The 20,450-nt window shown below is 39.3% G+C and overlaps 1 protein-coding gene across 6 annotated transcripts in view; it reads right to left on the bottom strand.

The window, feature by feature from the left end:
• PLEKHA5 (pleckstrin homology domain containing A5) overlaps positions 1 to 20,450 on the bottom strand; it is a 165,195-nt gene that overhangs the window by 64,533 nt on the left and 80,212 nt on the right. For all 6 annotated transcript variants that reach the window (XM_053977564.1, XM_053977569.1, XM_053977565.1 and 3 more), the window contains exons 4-5: positions 6,929 to 7,012; positions 5,840 to 5,960 (exon numbers count right to left, since the gene is read on the bottom strand). In XM_053977564.1, coding sequence (XP_053833539.1) covers positions 5,840 to 5,960; positions 6,929 to 7,012 — 205 coding nt within the window. The remainder of the gene's footprint in view (positions 1 to 5,839; positions 5,961 to 6,928; positions 7,013 to 20,450) is intronic.

Raw genomic sequence — 20,450 nt, 5'->3', positions numbered from 1 at the left:
AAAATAAAGCATTTTAGATTTCATCCTTCTACTTGAATAACCAAGGGAAATTGGAAAAGGCACAAAGAACCCTGCAGTGCTTTGCCAATTCACACTTCATTTTTCTCAGCCTACATTTAGAAAGTTTGCTCTGCAACTAAACCAGCTGAACATTTACTTGTGTTTTCAATCCTGTAAGAATTGGTGCCTCAGACACCACGAGATGTGACAGAGCAAAGTACACTCCTGTGCAGAAGATGTCAAGTTCAAGTAAGTTTTTAAAGCTGCATTCACATCTCTGCTTCAAATCCACCATTTGGATTGAGACAATATTATAATCCTGTGTTTCAGCTTCCCTCTCTCTGCTACTGAGACTAATCATGAGGTTATGCAAAATTCCTAAAGGGGGAATGCTTGACAACCACTCAGGTTTTGTTGCAAATGAGGTGTGGGGTTTCTCTGTGGAAATTCTCTCAGCACTCATCACAGAACTGAGCTGGGTTTTACTCGTGCTTCAGAGAGAATCCCACAGTAGCTGAAAAACCATAAACTGAGAACTTGATTTAAAATTATATGCAGCTTTTGTCAATGATGCCCTTAACTGAAGAATACAACACTGCTTGGCAGAAAAAAAAACAAAACAAAACAAACAACATTACAAAAGCTATATGTGCCTGCCTAGAGTCTACAACACAAAATACATTTTGTATTTCTTTTTTGCAAGAATCACAAGGGAATATAAAAATAAGAGTGCTTTTAATTTTCCCTAGAGATACAGAAATTTAACTCAGTTCTGAAAAGCATGACAGAACAAGCAACTGAAAGCCTAATTAAGAATAAAAGTAAAAAACTTCCACATTTCTATCTGTGCAAAATGGACAAAGATTTCTAAGAAGCCAAGAGAATTATGAGAGCCAGCTGTGAAAAAGGAATACATAACAAAGAACATATAAAAATCCAGTTATAAAGGGAGCTACAGCTCTCTCTGTTAACCTGTATGACTGCTGTATTGGCATATCACACAAAAGCTGGGCTAACACTTTGATCAGAAATAATTTCTAACACTCACACCTACTCTAATATTAGGTACTAAAGGTTCAAAACCCCTCAAGAGTGCTCCAGTGCTCTATTTTTACAATTAGCTATTGTAAAAATAGCTAATGCATTGAGGCTGCTTCTGAAGACAACCATGCACTTATGTCAAGTCTAAGAAATTCAGATAATTTAGACAGCTGTCTCTAAGGTAGGCCTGATAAAAACCCATATTGACTCCAATTTCACTGAGCTAACAAGAGAGTTTTAATGGGTTAAATCCTACCAACTGTGAATACAAACTTCTAAAAGCAGCATCACAAGTGCTTTCTACTTTTAGTTATTACAGAGAACACTTTAGATGACTTGTAATTAGTTTGCCACACGCTGCATAAAGAGATTTAACTTCACAACAAACTCTGAACCTTAAGACAATGAATATTTTGGGACACTGAAACACTGTAGGTGAGTATATAAACTAATTATGAGTGCTCAGACTTTAGATTACTTCTCCTTTTGTTATGCCTGGGATCCCTGGCCATCCCTGGTCTCTCATACATAACTAATTATCTCAAACTGTGACATGGGAGAAAAAAAATAAAAAGGACCGAAGGCTTCAAGTACTTTTTACCCCACAGCACAAAAAAACAAAAAAAAAAACAAACAAAAAAAAAAAAAAAACAAAAACAAACCAAAAAAAAAAACAAACCACCAACCAACCAACCAAAAAAACCCCAACCCCCCCCCCAAAAAAAAAAAAAAAAAAACAAAACAGGACATATTGCCCAGCTCCAGCTTCTGGAGAAGGCAAAGAGAGGATAGTGAAGGAATGGTCCAAGCAATCATCACTTGCTGGAAGGTGCAGAAGGTAACAGAGCAAGCAGAGTCACACCTGGCACCATCTGATCCATTCTAAGTCCCAGCAACTCAGATGCCTCCAACATCAGATCCTGTGGGAAGAGCCCTGCACAAATCCAGTGCTGAGAAAGAAGCCAGGATGTCCAGCCAGTGATATTCACTGTTTTCCAAAACTGAAAAAAACAAACACCCAGCAGGGTTTTGAACTCTGGACAACAGAGCAGTCAGCATCTGGGGCTGCACATTTCATCACCCTGCAAGTGGCTTTTCTCTCTGCTTAGCTGGTAGAAAAACACAGGGTTTATGTGAGGCTTCTTTCCCAGTTTCAGAACTAGCACAGAAGTCATTAATTAACACTAAATTTACTGCATGTAAATTTAAAAAACATAGATTGAGAACCCTGCAAATAAGGAAATTTTCTGCATGTAAACTCAGAGAATACAAATGTGTATCTTTGTTACTTTTAACTTCTGTTTAAAAATATGTTTCCAGTGTTCAAGGCTTACATTATCTTCCAAACCACAAAACAACAGGATGCTTCCTTCTGGATTTTGTAGGCAATTTTGGTGCCTTCCAGTGCTGCAGTTTTCCATGAGCTGGGTGGGTTTCTGCCTCAGCATTTTGGCTTGGACCAGGAGGCTGCTCTTGAAGCAAATCTCCCCATCATTCACTCTTAGGGTGCTCTGGTTTGCATAATAAAGCAAACTGGATTCCATTTAGGCAGAACTGAAATGTAAGATGCACAAGGAGCACTACTGGGCTGGTCTGAATATAAATCATGAAAACACTGTGCAAACATCCAGCTCTGAGCACCAGGAATGCCCTTCACACCCCTCCTCTTCACTGTGCTGTTTGCCCATGAATTTTAACAGCAACTAATAATAATTCTAGTTTCTGTTAATCAGAAATTTCCAGCTAACCTGGATCCTGAGCAGACCTGAATGGCTACACCTACACTAGCCATTCAAAGCTGGACTGAACTGAAATATCTATTAACAAACTGATTAATATTTGTGAGCACTGGGAAACATCCCAGCTGTACTGGAGTCACCTGGAGCTCCTCAGCAGCTGTCCTGGGCTAACACTCCACTTCCTGTGAGAAAAATGTGTTCATCTTATTCTGCTGATAATCAGGACAGCAATGAAGAGCAGCAGATCTGAACCGTGGAGGGTGACTGGGGATGTGACTGACTTTAACACATTAAAAAGCAATTTATGACATACAATCCTGTTTGTCTAGGTAGTGATTTTAACAGCAGGGAGAAAAACAAGATTGAAAAAAAAAAAAAAAAAGGCAACCACAAAAATAATTTCTTCATTCTACAGAGAGATGAAAATAAATACTTCTGTAGCAATCTGAAGCCTGTGGGTTTTCACAGCCAGGGGTCTGTGCTAGTGCCTTCATGTCTGGAAACACTTCAAGCTAACAGGAAATAAGCAGCACTTAACAGAGCTGTGATTTGTTATTTGGCCCCTCTCACGTATACAGTGGGAAAGGAAGATTAGAATTAAGACTTTTACTGGGCATGGACTGATTTTTGCCTCACCTCATATTAGCCTCTGGAGCAACTCCAGAGTCTTTCTGACACAAAAGAGCAACTTCTCCAAGTTCCATATCTATCTGGGATCAATTCACATGAAATGCAAGGAAAGCCTTCTCCTGTACCCCTTAACTGCCTGAAACTTTAGTTGCATCCCAAGCTTCTTCCCATTCCTCATTACTTTCCAATATCAGGTGTGGTCATGAGTTATCTCTGAAAACAAAAACCACCTAAAAAAATTGGATTGGCAACAACACGAAGCATCCTTCCCCTCTCTAATTAATTCTCTGTAACTTCTCTCACCAACATTTTATTCCTGTTTTATTGTGCTACAATACACAATACTGCTATTATATTAATATAATACTACATATATATATGTAAAATACATATTTTATATATAGGATTATATATATATTACATTATATATTACATATATATACAATACTACAAACTACATATTATAGTCAAAAGTTAAGAATTTCAGGCTTTACTGCTTGAAGACATGAATAAAAAAAGAAAAGAAAATCCATTTATTATCCAGGCACAACCCATGGGCCATATCTATAGTCATCTTTAGAAAGGATTCAACTCATTATCCTTGAATAGCTGCCAGAAAAGGCAGATTGATATTAGCTGTGGTTCTACTTTCCCAGCATTCACCTCCCAAAAACCAACAGTTTTTAAATGGTGCTGCACTAGTTCAGACAAATGCACATCTGAGAACTGATGTACAGTAATTACACATGCAGCCACAATAATCATATTCATATTTTAAGTGCATTTAAATAACTAGAACAGGAGGAATGAAAAGCAGAACAACAGTCTATTTTTTCAAAATGTTATTTCCACAGGAAACTAAAGTGTCATTAATCAATGAAAGTAAAAGAAATCACAGTAACTGGGCCATAGAAATCTCAATTTCCTTCTCTAAGACTATGAAACAAGCACTAGGCTAAATGGCATTTTCATCTTCTCTTTTGAAAGTGAGAAGAATGTAAGACACATGCTCCCAAATTGTAATTAATTTTGCATATTTAACCTGAGATTAACCAGAAAATGAATTTCGAGAGAACTAGCTATGTAATTACTGCATTCTACACCTCTGTTATGACTCTAACAAGAAATTACCTTGGGTTTTTTTGCTTGCTTGGTTCTTTTAGGGCTTAGCTGGGTTTTGAGTTTATTTTTTACTACTGTTGTTTGGGGATTTTCTAGTTTTTTTGTATTTCAAACTGGTTTTCCTGCATGGACTTAAACATGATCATATGAAAGTTGAGATGGATTTTGTTTCTGTTCATAATACATCTGTGACTCTCTATTTTTCCCCCCAGCAACATTAATAGATTAAGACACTTTTCTCATTAAGTAACAGTTTTCTAACGTAGGTCAAGGATTCTGCCTGTCTCATGAGATATTTAAAACAACAAAAAGGTTCCAAAATGCACTTGAAGGAACCTTGCAATGTTTCTTACCGCATGGTAAGTCAATTATTTCAATCCAAGTTTCTGACATTAAGGAATTTGCTCAGTTAGAACACATTCCAAAGTTTATTTTTCCCTTGCAGGCTGGATTAGTTTGCTGAAAAAGCAGTTCTCAGGGTTAACATTTCCAGTGACTAGCTAAAGCACAGGGTTTTTCCCCTTGTTTAACTGTTAACTACTGGCTAGAAGAGATGACAGCTCTTGTCTGTCATCACTGATCAAAGCTGCTTTCTTGGTCTCCTAGAAAACTTAAGGCATTTCTTAACTTTGTAGCAAGTGCACTTCTCTTTCAAAAAAAGCTGAAAATTAAAAAAAATACGCACACAATAGGCTCATCAGCTCTATCCAATAAACCTAAAAGTTGGTAAGAACATCTGGGCATTTACCTTAACCTCCTGAGAACCTGGGTGAATGGAGAAGTAAAACCTTAGTAAATTAAGGTGACCCTAGGTTTCTCCTAAACATTTAGCAGGAATTTTTCTAGGAAGCCAGGACTTCTGCTTCTGGCCCAAAGTCACCTGCTGTTTAGCACAGGGTCACCTCCCACCTCTCTCACAACTGCTTCTTGCAGACAATTCCAACTCTCTCTGTTTTACCTGGACACATCCAGGCAATTGTTAGTGATGGAGCAATTTCTGCAGAAGTGCTGGCCCAGATGCCTCATCAGTCACTCAGGTTTTTGCTGTTCATACAGATCAGGAAGGTCAATTTAAGTACGTGCAAGTCATAAGATCTCTGAGATACCTGATAAAAATTACAGCTACAGTGACAATTTGTTTGAGACACTTCAGTTTCCAAATTAAACGCGGAAGGAGTCGAGTGCCCTGAAAAATATATAAGCTTTGTTTCTCTTTTTCAGTGGAATACTAACAGACAGCACTGTCTAGCACCCTGTGGAATAACTGAATTATTTTAGTTCTAATTTATTTGGATGTAAAGACTTACTCTGCCCACAGGGCTCATTGGATGAGCAGCATAATCTGATGTCAGATTATAGTTAGTTGCTTCACATATCATGCTTACTGGTCGCTCCTTCTTTTCTTCAGATGACATTGCTGCAGCAGTCCTGAAAATAGAATATGTAATAGCACCAGAACATGCTGTGTGTGCAGACTGCTAATAGCAAGCACCCCTAGATGTAGCTTTGTACAGCCTCTGTCCTACTTTTCCAGTTTGAAAGCAATTCACACTTCATCGCAGAACTACCTGCACTGTGTTTTAAACTCCATCCTATTAGGGATCAATTTCAAGATGTTGCTTAAAACCAGAATTTCTCTCTTAGCGCCAGGTGTTGGTGGGAGGGAAAAAGACAGGTATGAGTGTGAGATGGAAATGGGAAGAAATGCTCTCCAAAGGCCCCCTCTGGCTTTGCCCCCCCTGGGTGAGAACAGGCCCAGGGGTGAAATTTGGCCAGTTCTGATGGTTTTCACTGGAGCCACCGTGTAATGTGCTGCAGCAGTGGTGGGGAGCAGGACACCCAGGAGCCAACAAAATCCTGAGGTCAGGCATGAGCTCCATGCACACCTTCTTGTATTGCTCTACAAAACTAATGCAAAGACAGCAAATCCCAGTTATTATCAGTTATCCCAGTTATGATTCAGAAAGTGTCCCAACTGGCCAAGGAACTAATCAGTTGAGGAGAAACTATCAGGCAAAACATTACAGATTAACAGCTTGTGGTTGTCCCTAAGTGATTATAAAATTTATCCCTTTCTGGAAGTTTATTTGATCGCTATATAGCATCTAGGTTGTTTACTAAAATTACAGAATTAATTAAAGTGACAAGAGGAAATTCATACAGCGCATAAATGTGATGCATTTCTATCATACAACTAATTTGAGCTATGGTTTATATCTTAAAAAATAGTATAAAATATTTATCCTTGCTTTCGAGTAATTTAAACAAGTAAAACTATCTACACATTGATCTGATTTGGAAAAGATAAATACTACCACTAGTAATCACTGAATCTTACTTCATTATTAATGGGATTTAAAATCTGTGTTTTACAGAGTGAAACAGAAGGCACTTACTGCTCATTCACAACAAAAATACAGTTGTCCTGTGATGGCTGTCCTGTCACTGGATGTTTGCAGGTTACTTTTCGTTCATTATGACTGTGAAAGAGAGAGAAAGAGAAGCATTAGGCAATAAGTTTTGACTTTCCAGCTCAATTATGTAAATTTAGTGAAAACAGTTAAGACTATTTCATTATGGCATATAACAACAGAAGTGTACACATTCAGAAATGCATGTCTATATATACACATATATTTATATACACACACACATACACAAAGAAAAAGGATGAGAACTAGAATTGAAGAATCTTCACTGGCACTGCCAGACACTGGCACTGGCAACAATTCTGAATTCTAAAAGCAGTAAAAGTGTTTTTAGTTCATATATGAACATCGATAATTCACTCCAGCTATGGCTTTATGCATTCATTAATAGGGTTTCAGGGAGAATAATAGGACAGGGAGAGGTTGAACATGAGACATGAGACATGTAACTGCTCTGTAAGGATAAAATACTAGTGTAAAAGGATTGTCTTCATCCTCAGGACATGAAGATACTAGTTGAAAATTTCCAATATTGCAGATAAATACCCAGTGACTGGAGTAGGAGCGAGGGGTTGCTATCACAGTTCTACTTTTGCAGACTTGACTTTTTAGTTCAGGGTGCTGCTCAGAAGTGTCTTCCAGTGGCTGGGAGGCTGAGCTTCATCCCCAACAGCACAAAAATGCTCCTTTTGCATTATCTCATTCCCCTGCAGACCCTGATAGAGCACAGCAGCTCCCACAGCTTGGAAGAAATTGCCCAAATTCAACAACTATCAGCTGCTGCCACACAGGAAAGAAATGTCTGGGCTTGAGTCCTGCAGCTTCTGAAGAGAAGAGGAGAAAGGGAAGGCTGTTCTGGGCTCCTCAGCTCAAGAAGGACAAGGAACTGCTGGAGAAGGTTCAGTGAGGGTCATGGGGATGATGAGCATCTCTCCTGGGAGGAAAGGCTGGGAAAGCTGGGCCTGTTTAGCCTGGAGAAAAGATGATTGAGGGGGATCTTATCAGTGCATCCACAGAGCTGAAGGGTGAGTGCCAAGAGCCCAGGGCAAGGGGCACCAGCTGAAAGACAGCCAGCTCCACCTGAATGTGAGCAAAAAGCACTGAGCACTGGAACAGGCTGCCCAGAGAGGCTGTGGAGCCTCCTCTGGAGAGATTCAAAGCCTGCCTGGCCACCACCCTGTGTCTCCTGCTCTAGGTGGCCCTGCCTTGGCACAAGGCTTGCACTAGATGATCTCCAGAGTCACTTCATCCTCAGCACCTACTTCTTTTACTGCCTACACATTTAACCACCTGAACTTTCAAAACCACAAAGCACAGCTCACCTCATGAATGTCACACTTTCCACCCTTCCTGCTTCGTAAATTTAACAACCTGAATTTAACAACTATCTTAATATTCTCCACTTTTAAAATAAAATTCTTTGGATCATAACAATTTGCAATTATAGAGCATTATTGATTAAAAGCTGCCTCTCAACAGAAGTCTAATAAAAAACCCACACTACTTTCATGGTGAATGAATGGAAAAGCTTTCATAAACCTAGAGTGCAAGATTAGAAGAACAGCCCAATTCTCTGCACTTCCTCTACTGGAATTTTAGAAACCTGCTATAGCCTAAATGGAGAGACTATGTCACAGAGCTTAACTGATGAGCTGGCAATTGCCAGTGCTTTATCTTTGCTCTAAGTTCAGCAGATTTCTAAGTTTAGCCCCTGAAGGATCTGTTGTTGCAGAAATATATCAATTACAACGGGGAGACAGGAAAGAGACACTCCGAGGACAGTCTGTGCCACTTCTAATTGCCCTGGTCATACAATGCCTCTCAAGGAATCAGCCCAGATTAAAAAGAATTCAGATTCAAAACGTTCCTGAGGAAGCATCCAGGTGTCTTTGGCTGGGTGGTTTTTTTTTTTGTTTGGTTTTTTTGGGGTTTTTTTTTTTTTGTTTTTTTTTTTTTTTTTTTTTTTTTTGTTTTTCTTTTTCATTTTGTTAGTCCTCTTTTTCTTCCCTTCCAAAACCCTTTTTTACCCCCTCTGACATTCCAGAAACTCTCACATCAAAGTGAAAAAAAAAAAAAAACAAACCAAAAACACACCATGGAGATGAGCTGGCCAAAACGCTTTGCCAAAATTTTGCCTTCGTATTTGCATTAAACCTTGGCAGGTGACTGCCAGCTGACACCCATAAATGTGGAAATAAGTGGATCAGGACTTCTGCTCAGGGATCAGAAACTCTCAGGTCCACCCAGGAGGAGGTACATCCCATGTTTTGTGTGAGTGCACCTCACTGCTGACACAGAAGAGGCCACACCCAAGGGCTGCAGTGGGGAAACCACACAAATCCAGGAGGGAAAGAAGGGACAGGGCAGAAAAGTGGGAGAGGAGAGCAGAGGAAGCAAGACTCAAAGAGTATTTTGCTCCAGGTTTGAGTCATACATCAAGCTAGCATTCCAAAAAAATCCTTGAACAAAACAAAGTTTTCCTCACTAGTCACACAGATGCTGAGATGTATAGGAGGTAGTTAAGATTACATAAAAAAGGCAAAAACATATCACAGACATGAACCACGCTCCTGAGGACTGCACAGCACTTTCCTTTGAGAGCTGAATAGGCACTTCCTTCTAAAAGGATAAAGCAGAGGGAAAAGAGGCTTTTTTTCCCTTCAAGGCAAAGAGAAAACAGGTTTTTCTTTCCCTTCAGTTTAGACACAAGTGAAATCTCAGCTTGGAAATTGAGCTTGTGCAATTAAGAGTGATGACTGTAAATATGTCTAACTGGATGAACAGATTTTAAATGCTTCCATTTGAAAACTTTTTCATTACTCATCTAATTAGTGCATTTTTGGCAGTAATTTACCTGGTATTTTGACAAGGCTCCTCAAAATACTTGTGCAAGGTGTAGTGAAGCTTGATAATTATTGTCATAACCCTCCCACATAACAGCAGGTTAAGGCATTTGTTTCAAACTCTGTCTTGCAGAGAACAGAGTTTTATTCAAACCAAGCTACAGTTTGATATTCACAATCTTCAACATCCAATCTAGACAGTTGTTCAGTTATCCATAAACTTCTGGCTACACACATAAACACAGAATTTCATTTATTATACTACAATAATCTATACATCACCAATAAATCTCAGGGGAAATAAAGCAAAAACCTAATTTTTTTACTGAGAACTCTGATTTCAACTTCATACCAAGTCCAGTGTGTAATTCAGAGTTTTAACCCTGCATATTTATATGTCTGTACTTTATTATGTGGATTTATGATGATTCACTTTGACACAGCCAGCTAGAAGCCAGTGTACTACTTTTCACTCATGCAGAGGTCCACCCTCTTCCTTCTCCTTCCAGTTTTTCCCATGTTTTGAGAACACAGGATAACCACACACAAAGTCTTCTGCACTTTTTCTAAAGGCCCTAACTATTTTAGGATCTGTATTAATGGCATGCTGAACACTAGAGAGAAAGACAGGAAAAAATTCCCTGTGCATTTCATTACTGCTCATGAGCATGTTCTCCAGACTTGGTCTGTGGCACAAACTATTCCTTATTCATATTTGCTACTGGAATGTGCTGGGCTCCAGAAATCGACACTAAGGTGACATGAGAGAAGCAATTCAATGCAAAATAAAGCATAATTCTTGCATGTATCAAGATAACATTCTGTGCTTGATTCCAGTAGTGGTTTTATACCTGCCATGCGAGCATCAAAATCGAATTAACCAAACCAACAATAAATGTGTAAACACATAACCCTACAAAATATCCTCACCTGGGTAGAAGGTCAATTTTTAGATATCTCAGTTCAAGACAACTGGCACTAACCAAACAGCACCAACTTAACTTGAACCCTTTTCTCCAGAATTTTCAAACTTCTCTTTTCCAATCCTTTCCTCTGAAAGCTGCAAGCTTTGGCATCATTTATAAAGCAGCACATGGACAAAACCCCCAGATTTATCCTGTTCAGGTTAGAAATGACAGTAACCTTGAATTTGACTCATGTTATTTGCCTTCTTATCTACTCTCTTTCTCCTTTCCATCCTTTGAGACTCTAAATCTCTTCAGAAGACAGGATTATTTTACTTATTTTCTAGAACATGTTAAAAAAAAAACAACAACTTTGTTGTGTAGTTTTAATCTACTCACTAAATGTACAGTCAACAGCAATCTTTTTGTTGGTCTAATGTGATCCAAGGACTACTGAAAAAAAAAAAAAAAAAAAGCCCTCAAATATATCATTCAGAGATATTATTCTATTTGTAAGCAGCAACTAAGCACATCATTCCAGGTGCAGAGCTTGCCAACAGAAGTCCTACACAAGCAGGTTTCTTTGTTTTCTATCTTTTGTTTTCAGGACTGCTGACCCAAAATGCTGTGTACTAATGTTTTGTTCTAACACACATTACAGACGTCAGCCAAATCAAAATTCTGATCAGTTTTGCTATTTTGAAGTCACTTATCATCTGTCAGTGTATTGCATAGGAAATTAACTCAGATAACTGCAGTTGGAATGGAAAAAGGAGATATGCAATCCAGTTGTACAGGATGATGCACACAGTTAAAATGAAGGGTTAGACCATTTTTCCTCTGGGACAGAGCAGTGCACTCAGAAGTGGTAACAAAGATCAAAGTGCCAGGGTGGAAACTGTTGGTTTGGGGTCTCTCCATTGAATGATTTGGTTGAGCTCCCTATCCTCTTAAAAAAAAAAGAGCTGGGCCAGAACTCCCAAAGACACATCTGGTTTTCTCCCACTCAAATTAAAACTAGATGCCACTTCAAAGCTTCTCTCATGCCCTTTCTTTGTAGCCTTTATTTATGTGTTCCTCAGTGCTAAGGCCTTCTCATTTGCTTATTGTCTATGTGGCCATCAAAGCAAAGGCTGAATACAAACAAAATCACAAACCAGGACACAACTTTTAAGAGGCCTCCACATCTTAAATTTAGACACACTGTTCCTTTTGACAAATGAGCACTGAAGAACACGTTCCAGAAGAATGCTACACCAAATATCTGCTTCCTAACATTTATTCTAAGTCTTAAAATCCACAGACTGGCAACCTCTATTATAATCTATATTATCAGACTGATAATCTCTATTATGGATACACACAATCCCTATATAGCACAAATATGCTGAGAGATATTTCTTCTGAGAAGCAGTTCTATGCATTTTTTATGACCAAATACTTGAAAAGATGACAAATAAGGCAAGAAGACCAAGATTACCAGAGCAATAACATCATTCTCACTGCATTAATGCTGAATTTCTGCACTGATATTTAAAGGTAAGGTTCAACTGGAAACAAACATAAGACAAGTCTAGGGCAGATTTTTTTTGGCTTCTATGAATGAAGCCCTTCATTCCTCAGCTGGGCTGGGGAGATGGGGGTGAATAAAATCAACTATCTCTACCTTGTGTGCTTGCTTTGTAGCATAAGAGTATCTCATTTTTAACAGCAATAAATACAGTTACAGTTACCTAAGAGTTGTCTGAACCTGGAAAAATTTAAGTAAATGCAGTCCCTACACAACTGCAAGCAAGGATGTGGTCTGTGGCTTTACTGCCACTTCTATTTTACTGAATCTGTAATGCCACATTTCACAGCAAACAGCAAATGCAAGCACTTTTTTGCCAGCGCTATCATACCCCAGAATTATACGAGCCTTTTTTCAATTGAGGTTTTTCAACAACGGCTTTGGAAACGGGGCTGCATGGCTCCGCAGGGAAAACATCTGAGTGTGGCAAACTTAACATCAGGGAGCCCCAGCAAAAGTGGGGGTGAAGAGACAGCCAGTGCCAAAGTGCTGACAGACCTGTAACACATCCCATACGCTGCTAAGAACAGAGTGTTTCTCACCCTTTGTGCGTGCACACGCTTTTGGGGAAGGTGCAGGCAAAATTCTACTCATTTTCTTGCCAGACAATGCAGCACCTGAAGTGTAGTTACTGCTGCCACCATTTTTTCTGGGATGCTCTGAGTGTATTTTTTCAGGCAACCTGCCAGTTCTGTAAGACTTTCCTTTTAAGCCCTCCTCAGTTACAGTTATAGCAGCTTTGGTATCTTTGCTGCTGCTGTAGTGAAAAGCATCTGGACATTTCTACACAACTGACTGCACTCCAGCTTTTATTTTTATTTTCCAAAAGATTAAGCACTGCTGCCCCGAAATTATGAACCTTCCTCTCAATGGGACCATTCTAAACCCACACTCACATTCCAGTAACAATATTCATATGAAAACAGCCTTTTCTCACTTGAGCAGGTATGATTAACATGCTCTCATTTCGTATTTCCAACATAAAACTAAATTTATGTAAGCAAGAGCAAACATTAAAAAAAAACCTCTTTCAAAATGCTAGGATGAAATACTTGCTAAAATAGCATGCACTCTATTACAGATTGAGAAGGTGTTACTAAAAAAACTCCTCTTTCTAATCAAACACTCCATTGTCAGAAAAAGTTTGTTTTCAGGGTTCCCAGAGCTTTGTGGGAGGTGTCTTTCATTCTGCAGGTAACATATCTGGGAATTTGTAAAATACTGACACTCAGTAAGGGCCACAAAGCCATTGTGGTAATTTGTGAGCTGTACCTGCCATGTGTCATCAATTTATGCAACACTTCATTACATTTTAAGCCCTGGGCACAGGGTCTAATACAGTACCTTGACAGCGGCACTGCAGATGAAGAAAATTTTAAATTCTGTAAGCATTGCTCTGTAGCAAAAACACCTAACACACTGTTTGCTATCTGAGGTTAACCTCATTTTATTTCATTTTATTTAGGAGAACAGTGAGGTGGGTTTTAGAAGGCAGAACTGTGTGTAAGCCTCTTGAAATCCAAGGATCCTTCAAAGGTTAACTCCCTGGAGAGATTCCAAGAACTAGAGTTAACAATTCTGAAGTGAAACCCCACAATGTGTTTTCTAGAGAGAGCCAGGGTTTTCAGCAGCATGGTCCAGCAGGTGGTTTGTGGAGCAGAAGCAACCACTGGATTCTCCAGTCTGGCTGCTGCTGCCTCTCCCTGCTGATGACAGGACACTCATCATCATCTCTGAGGTGAGGACTGGAAGGAAGCAAATGTCACCCTCCTCTTCTCAGCCCTGGTGGGGCCATACCTGGAGTGCTGTGTCCAGTTCTGGGCTCCTCAGGACAAAAGGGACACGGAGCTCCTGGAGGGGATCCAGTGAGGGCTTCGGGGATGGTGGGGGGACTGGAGCATCTCTCAGGAGGAAAGGCTGAGGGAGCTGGAGCTGCTCAGCCCTGAGAAGGGACCTCACCCCTGTCTGTCCCTGCCTTCAGAGGACGGACTGCAAGGTCCAGTAATGGTGGGACAAGAGGAATGGGCAGGAACTGATGCCCAGGTTCCACCTGAACACGAGGAAGAACTGGAACAGGATTGCCCAGGGAGGTCATCCCCCTCACTGGAGAACTTCCAGAACCATCTGGACACAATGCTGTGTGCTCTGGGACGACCCTGCCTGGGCAGGGAGGTGGGACCAGATGCCCACTGTGGTGCCTTCCAGCCTGACCCAGCCTGGCATTCCCTGAAGACTGACAGCAGATGTCTGATCAGCTGATGTTTTCCAAAATCTTGCTTCCCTGATGCAGGAGAGACACTGCAGCCTCTCCTGAAGAGGTAGAGAGGGTAGAAGTAGTAAAAGCTAACTTGTAGAGAGGGCAACAAAAACCCACATTCAGTTAAGAAAAACCCACAAAACCAAAAACAACCCACCAACCAAAAAAAAAAAAACCCCGAAAACAAACAAACAAAAATGCCCCCCAAAAAAAAACCCAAACAAAAAAGCCCTGTTTGAAAACAAAGAAAAAGCTGTCTTTGCTGCTGGAGTTAGACCACTCAGATTAGCACTAATAAATTGGGACATTTCATTAATAGGGGTTAACTAGAAACCACTAATTGGTGTTTTCTTACACATACAGTATTAGAGATTTTCAGAACAAGAGATAAACCTGACTTGAATTTACAAATGAACACAGAATGCATGAGCACAACTGTACAACACTACCAGAAGAAATTCATCACACCAAGCAAATTAGAGATAATTGAGCTGTCTTAGTCACCCCCTCTACAACTACAAGCATCAAATTCAGTAGAAACTTTTAGCAAATGCTTTTATAGCTACATAGCAACTTTTACTGTTTTCAAAGTTCACTAGACAGAAAATTATCTTCACCACATACCACTAAGCTCAGTTATGCAAGCCTTGGCCTATTTCATTTATTAAAAGCCTAAGTGAGATGTGCTCTTGAGCAAGCATGAGAAAGAGAAGTAGGAATTCAAAAGGCAGCTCTGACTTATGCTTCCATTTCACTGTAGGAAAATTAGAGATATTTTACAAGAGAAAACAACTTTAATAGCAATTCCTCTTAGCAATTTTAACATGTTTTTCAATAATTGTATTTTGAAAAAAATGCTGAAGATACTTATATGAAAAGTGAATGCAGACAATTTAAGCAGTTTACTGATGTGGAAACAGTTGTGCATTTGTTCAACAAACTCCCCCTACAGAACCGTAAAAAAGCTCCTGAATTTATTGAGTTACAAATCCAACAGATCCATAAAAACAGAAAAATATGTATAATTTCAGTGAATTACTACCTCAAATTTAACAGCAGAATTTCAAAAGACTCTTGGTAAAACCACAGTGTTGCTTTGCAAATCTCTCTTACGCACAATGGGATCAAAAAAACCAATATTCATTAACAGAAGTAGTTAAATATCTTATTTCTCTTAAGTTTTCTACCTTTGGTGACATTTTTCTCTTTCTCTTATTTGGTAGTATTTATCATTACTCAGGTGTGTTTGCTTTTTGGGTTTTTTTTTGTATGAATGGTGGGTTGCTTTGGTTTTTTTGCACTTGGTGTTTTCTTAAGATTGTGTAAATCACACCAATCCTTTAATCATCTTAGCCAAGGTTATACAGAAGTGTAACAACATTGTACTGTTTCCAGACAGCTACACAACTTCCATTTCTTGATCATTTCAGATACCTGGGAATTGGCATAGTCACCACACAATCACACCTCTGGTAAACAGCCATTTTCATTAAATAAAACCACATTTCTATTAGTAACTCAGCAGAAGTTTTAGAAGAAAACCATGCTTATAAAGCACTTATATCAGTATACATCAGGTCAGAACTAGACCTTTCCTAAGACTGCTGAGAGAGAAAAATGGTCTGGCAAACTTCTGCCACGTCATTGTCATCTGGAAAATGATTAGAAATCTTTCTTTTAGCAATCTGACAGAAGAAAGTAGCTGAAATGTTGGTGCACCCACTTGTCTATCAGTTGTGACTGTGGTACCTATTCAGACATCCTGCATTTCAAGCTGTCCCTCCCAATAGATCCTAATTTGGAAGAAATAAGCACCGAGATTGAAATTTACAAAAATAATTATTTTATAAATGAACAGTCATCACTAAGGCTTTAATCACTGGCCTTCTTAAAGCCATTGTGAGGATTTAATTGAATAATCTTGGTGGTCCACTGAAAGAGCATATGCAAATATGTGCAGCAGACCCCAGAGGATAATTAATTGAAGCTTACACCATGTGTGGGCCTGCATTCATCTCAGACAAAAGAGTACAAACTCTATTAAAAAATATTCATTGCCTGTGACGTGGAGTTCAAGCCCAGAGACACACGGGGTACAAAGTGTGGCACTGAACTGGAACACCAAACGTGTCACTTGTCATCCCCAAGGTCCCAGGGTGCAGCTGAGCCTCGCACAGCTCTCCTTCCTTTCAGTTCATTTGGGTGCAGCTTCAGGTGCTGATCATCTCAGAAAAATAATAACATTATTGCCTTAGAAGAGTAGCAGCAAGTTGTTCTACAAGTCTCCAAAAGATTAAAACATCAGCAAGAGGTAAAATCGGTTTGGGGATTCGTTTGAGGTCACATGCAGATCAGAAATTATCTCAGGATTTTCTAGGAACCCTCACATCCTTTAAAATAGACCCTACACTGTTTTCCTGAAACACCCACACCTAATGCTCATTTGCTCCTAAACCAGACTAACAATCCTGGTGCAGATAGAATGTATTTTAATTTAGAGGTGTGGATGCCAATCAGGCTTGTGGGGGAACTTCAAGAACTGATCTAACTGCAGAGAGGCCACACATCCCCTCTTTTATTTCATTTTAAATGCATACTTAGTTAAAAAAAAACATACTAAAGAAAAGCAGTTAAAAGGGTGCTCCCATATACAAAATATCCACAATAAAAGTTATTGTGAGAAAATGAATTGATTTTTAGAACCAGTCTACCTAACAAATAGCAAAAAAAAAAGCAAGTCAACCTGAATACACTAAAAGATTAAATCCTATTTCCTTAAGTAATGTTTTACTTCTTCCCATCTCAATGCCAAGTTTCTTGTAAAATAAATATAAACCACAATTTAGACAGATGGTTGAAGAGGCATCAACACCAATACTCACTATCAGGTAAGGAAGCAGAGCAGATGAAGAGTAACACTTTCTCTCTAATTAAAGTAATTTAGCCTTTTAAAATTAAGAACAAAAATGTATACAATGGGTAAACACAAATCAATTATTTAAAGTGCTATCATAAATACATTACACTACAAGATTTGCTTTTTAGAACGTGCTTCATGTACACAGTCAGGTATTTTAAAAGGTGATTTGGCCAAAGTAAGTATCACAAGAAAAACAGCATTTAGGCAGCAGGATATATCATCATTCAATTTACCAGACGAAGTTTTAGAGCCCCATCTGATCAAGAGTTTACATCTGCCACCCACAGCTTATATGCAGACTGTCAATCACTTTGATGCCTGTTGGTCTCATATAATCAAACTGTTGGCTCTAGAAGTCCAGAAATTTCCATTTGACAAAAAGTATTTCTTGGCTGCCTCCCCTTGTATTTTCACATCTTCGATTTCAACACCTAGACAGATTGATCTGCATTATCCTTTTACTTCACAAATGCAGAGGAACAACCACAGTTTATTTACAAAGAGAACTGTCAGCACATTTGACAGCTCTGCAGGAAAAATACCCAGCAAAACACTTTGTAATTCAGTAGTCCCCTAGTTTTACATCTCACAACTGCATCCTTATCTCACAACACAACGGAAATAACAATTAACATTTATTAAAGACTTTTGCTGACCCAGCAACACATTCTGCTTCAGCAAATGGCACACCAGGTTGTGCTTTCCAAGGTTAAACTGCAGCAGCAGAGAAAACTACAGGACAACACCTCTTGAACAGACAGGATGCCTCCAATGACCTTCCATTAAACTCATACCTCAGCGACAGCCAGGATCTGGGAGCTGTTTTTCTTTCTCAGGTGGTTTTTTCAAGCTCAGGGTACAGCAAAGTGACACGGAACTGGCTTTTTTGGCAACAGCTGACTATTGTGTAAGAACATCTTCAGTCTCAAGCAGGCAAAAGTGATTTTTTAATGTGTTTTTAAGGTGTTTTAAGTGTTTTTAATGTGACAGCAGTTCATCTGTACCTGACATTTCTAAGAGTGTAACTATATGGTAATGAAAAACATCCTGGTGAAGACGTAGTTCATTGAGAAACACCTTATGGGAAGTGAAGATCAGTTTATTTCATTTGTGTCAGAGCAAGGGGCCAGGGACAGAAGAACACTGGGATCACACTCAATGTCAGTCATTTCATGTGATTTTAAAACGGGAAAGAAAACCCCAGGGAAAACCACCCTCTGTACTGGGTGGGAACATTATTTTTTATTGACTTTTTTAGGAACTTGTTTAAGTTTTCCTTCTGTTAAATCTGGCTCTGGAAACACTTTTAAAGGACTAGTAAAATCGTATCCAAAGAAGTCAAATGAACTGCTGTCTACCATATGGAGTATTACTCAATTCTCCTCTTACCAGTAGAGAACATGAACATAAGGAAGAGATTTGCAAGGCAGGGACTATTCATATGAAACCCAGAAGTGAAAACTCCTTCCCCCACCATTTTTTCTTTCTGGATTACACATTGTATCAGGAAAGCAGATTTTAGGCTACATTTCAAGACTGTAAAACAGAGGATTTGTAAAGAAATTGGTTTTTACAGTATCTCTCACCTTATAGACTCTTTGCAGAATCAACTTTAGAGATGTTCCAGATCTATTAGGTAACTGCTATGCAGAATTTTTACAGCTCTCCAGCTACTCTGTACAGTTCTACCTGTTATGTACCTTCTGACATTCAATTGTTTCTGAATGGTTTTCTTCTGGCATGCCAAATCTCCTTGCATTCTTTATGGGGATCCAGCCTCTCTATCTGTGCACTCCCCTCCCTAACTCCAAAGCCTGGCAAGTTTGGAGATGTATTTATGGCCAGAAGGTTTGGAGTAGCACAACACTTTAGAATTGGCACAAAGAGGAAAAAACCCAATACCCCTGGCCATTCCTGGCTGAAAAATACCAGCATTTATTTGTTTCTTTGCTTTAAACCCAGATTCCTGGTGCCCACTGGAGCTCCAGGCACCACACAGCTCATGGAACAGGAATCACAGACTCTGTTTAACTCCTTATCAGCCTGGTTTTGTGCATCCTGCTCTGATGAAAGTGGCAATGAAATCTCTAGAACAGGCTACTGGCTAGAGCTGGATGGACAACAATGTTACTTTTTAATGGTGGACATCACAATAAAAGAGTCCCTCGAAGACAGAGCCCTCAAAGGTATTTTTAAATATTATTCTCCTCCTATGCAATTTGCATAAATTCATAAAGCAATGAATTGTAACAGAAGAAGGCTGGGAGAGGAAAAAAAAATACATCAGTTCACCAGCAATTCCATGAAGAATGGGGACTAAAGTAAGTTTTGCTTGTTGAAAACAAACTGTCACTTGAAGAAGTCCTGCATGGAGTAGGAATTTAGGGAGTTTGGCCAGACTGGTGCCTGGGGCTGGGAGGTTTCCCCATGCCTGCTGTTTCTATGGTGTGCCAACACCCAACATGCTCCTGATCCATGCCTGCCTCAGGCAGGGATTTTGAGGATGCTCTGCCAATGACAAGTCAGCAAAACACGTTTGCCATGGTCTCCTTCCTCCTCATGCCCTTTTCCTGGAGATGATTAAGGCAAAACCACCCAAACCAAACAATTCAGCCTACTTCATGCATTTTAAAGGAGCAGAAAATGCAGAAGCCAAAATACACATGGGTCAAACAACGTCAGATAAAATTTATTTTCAGTTTTGTCTGGAGAGCTCCAACCCTAGAATCACTGGCAATTGCCTCATTACTAAAGTTTTTAATGCTTTAATGCCAAGCTTGATTTCATAGTATGTTATGTTATAAAAGCAAACATGGTCTTCACAAAATAAGTGTTTTCAGTGTTTTGCAAGAAAGAACATTCCAGAAAGTGAATACAGATCAATGTATGAGGAAAATAAAAAAAAAAAAATGTTAAGTTCAAGCAATGAATTCATCAGCTTCCCCAAAAGCAAGTATGAACAAGCAACAGTGCCCTGCCACGAATGTTGTTCAT

This window comes from Vidua macroura, chromosome 5 (genome assembly GCF_024509145.1).
Source record: "Vidua macroura isolate BioBank_ID:100142 chromosome 5, ASM2450914v1, whole genome shotgun sequence".
Lineage (NCBI taxonomy): Eukaryota > Metazoa > Chordata > Aves > Passeriformes > Viduidae > Vidua > Vidua macroura.
Note: the sequence above shows the minus strand (reverse complement) of the source record. Positions and strands in the feature narration are given on the sequence as shown.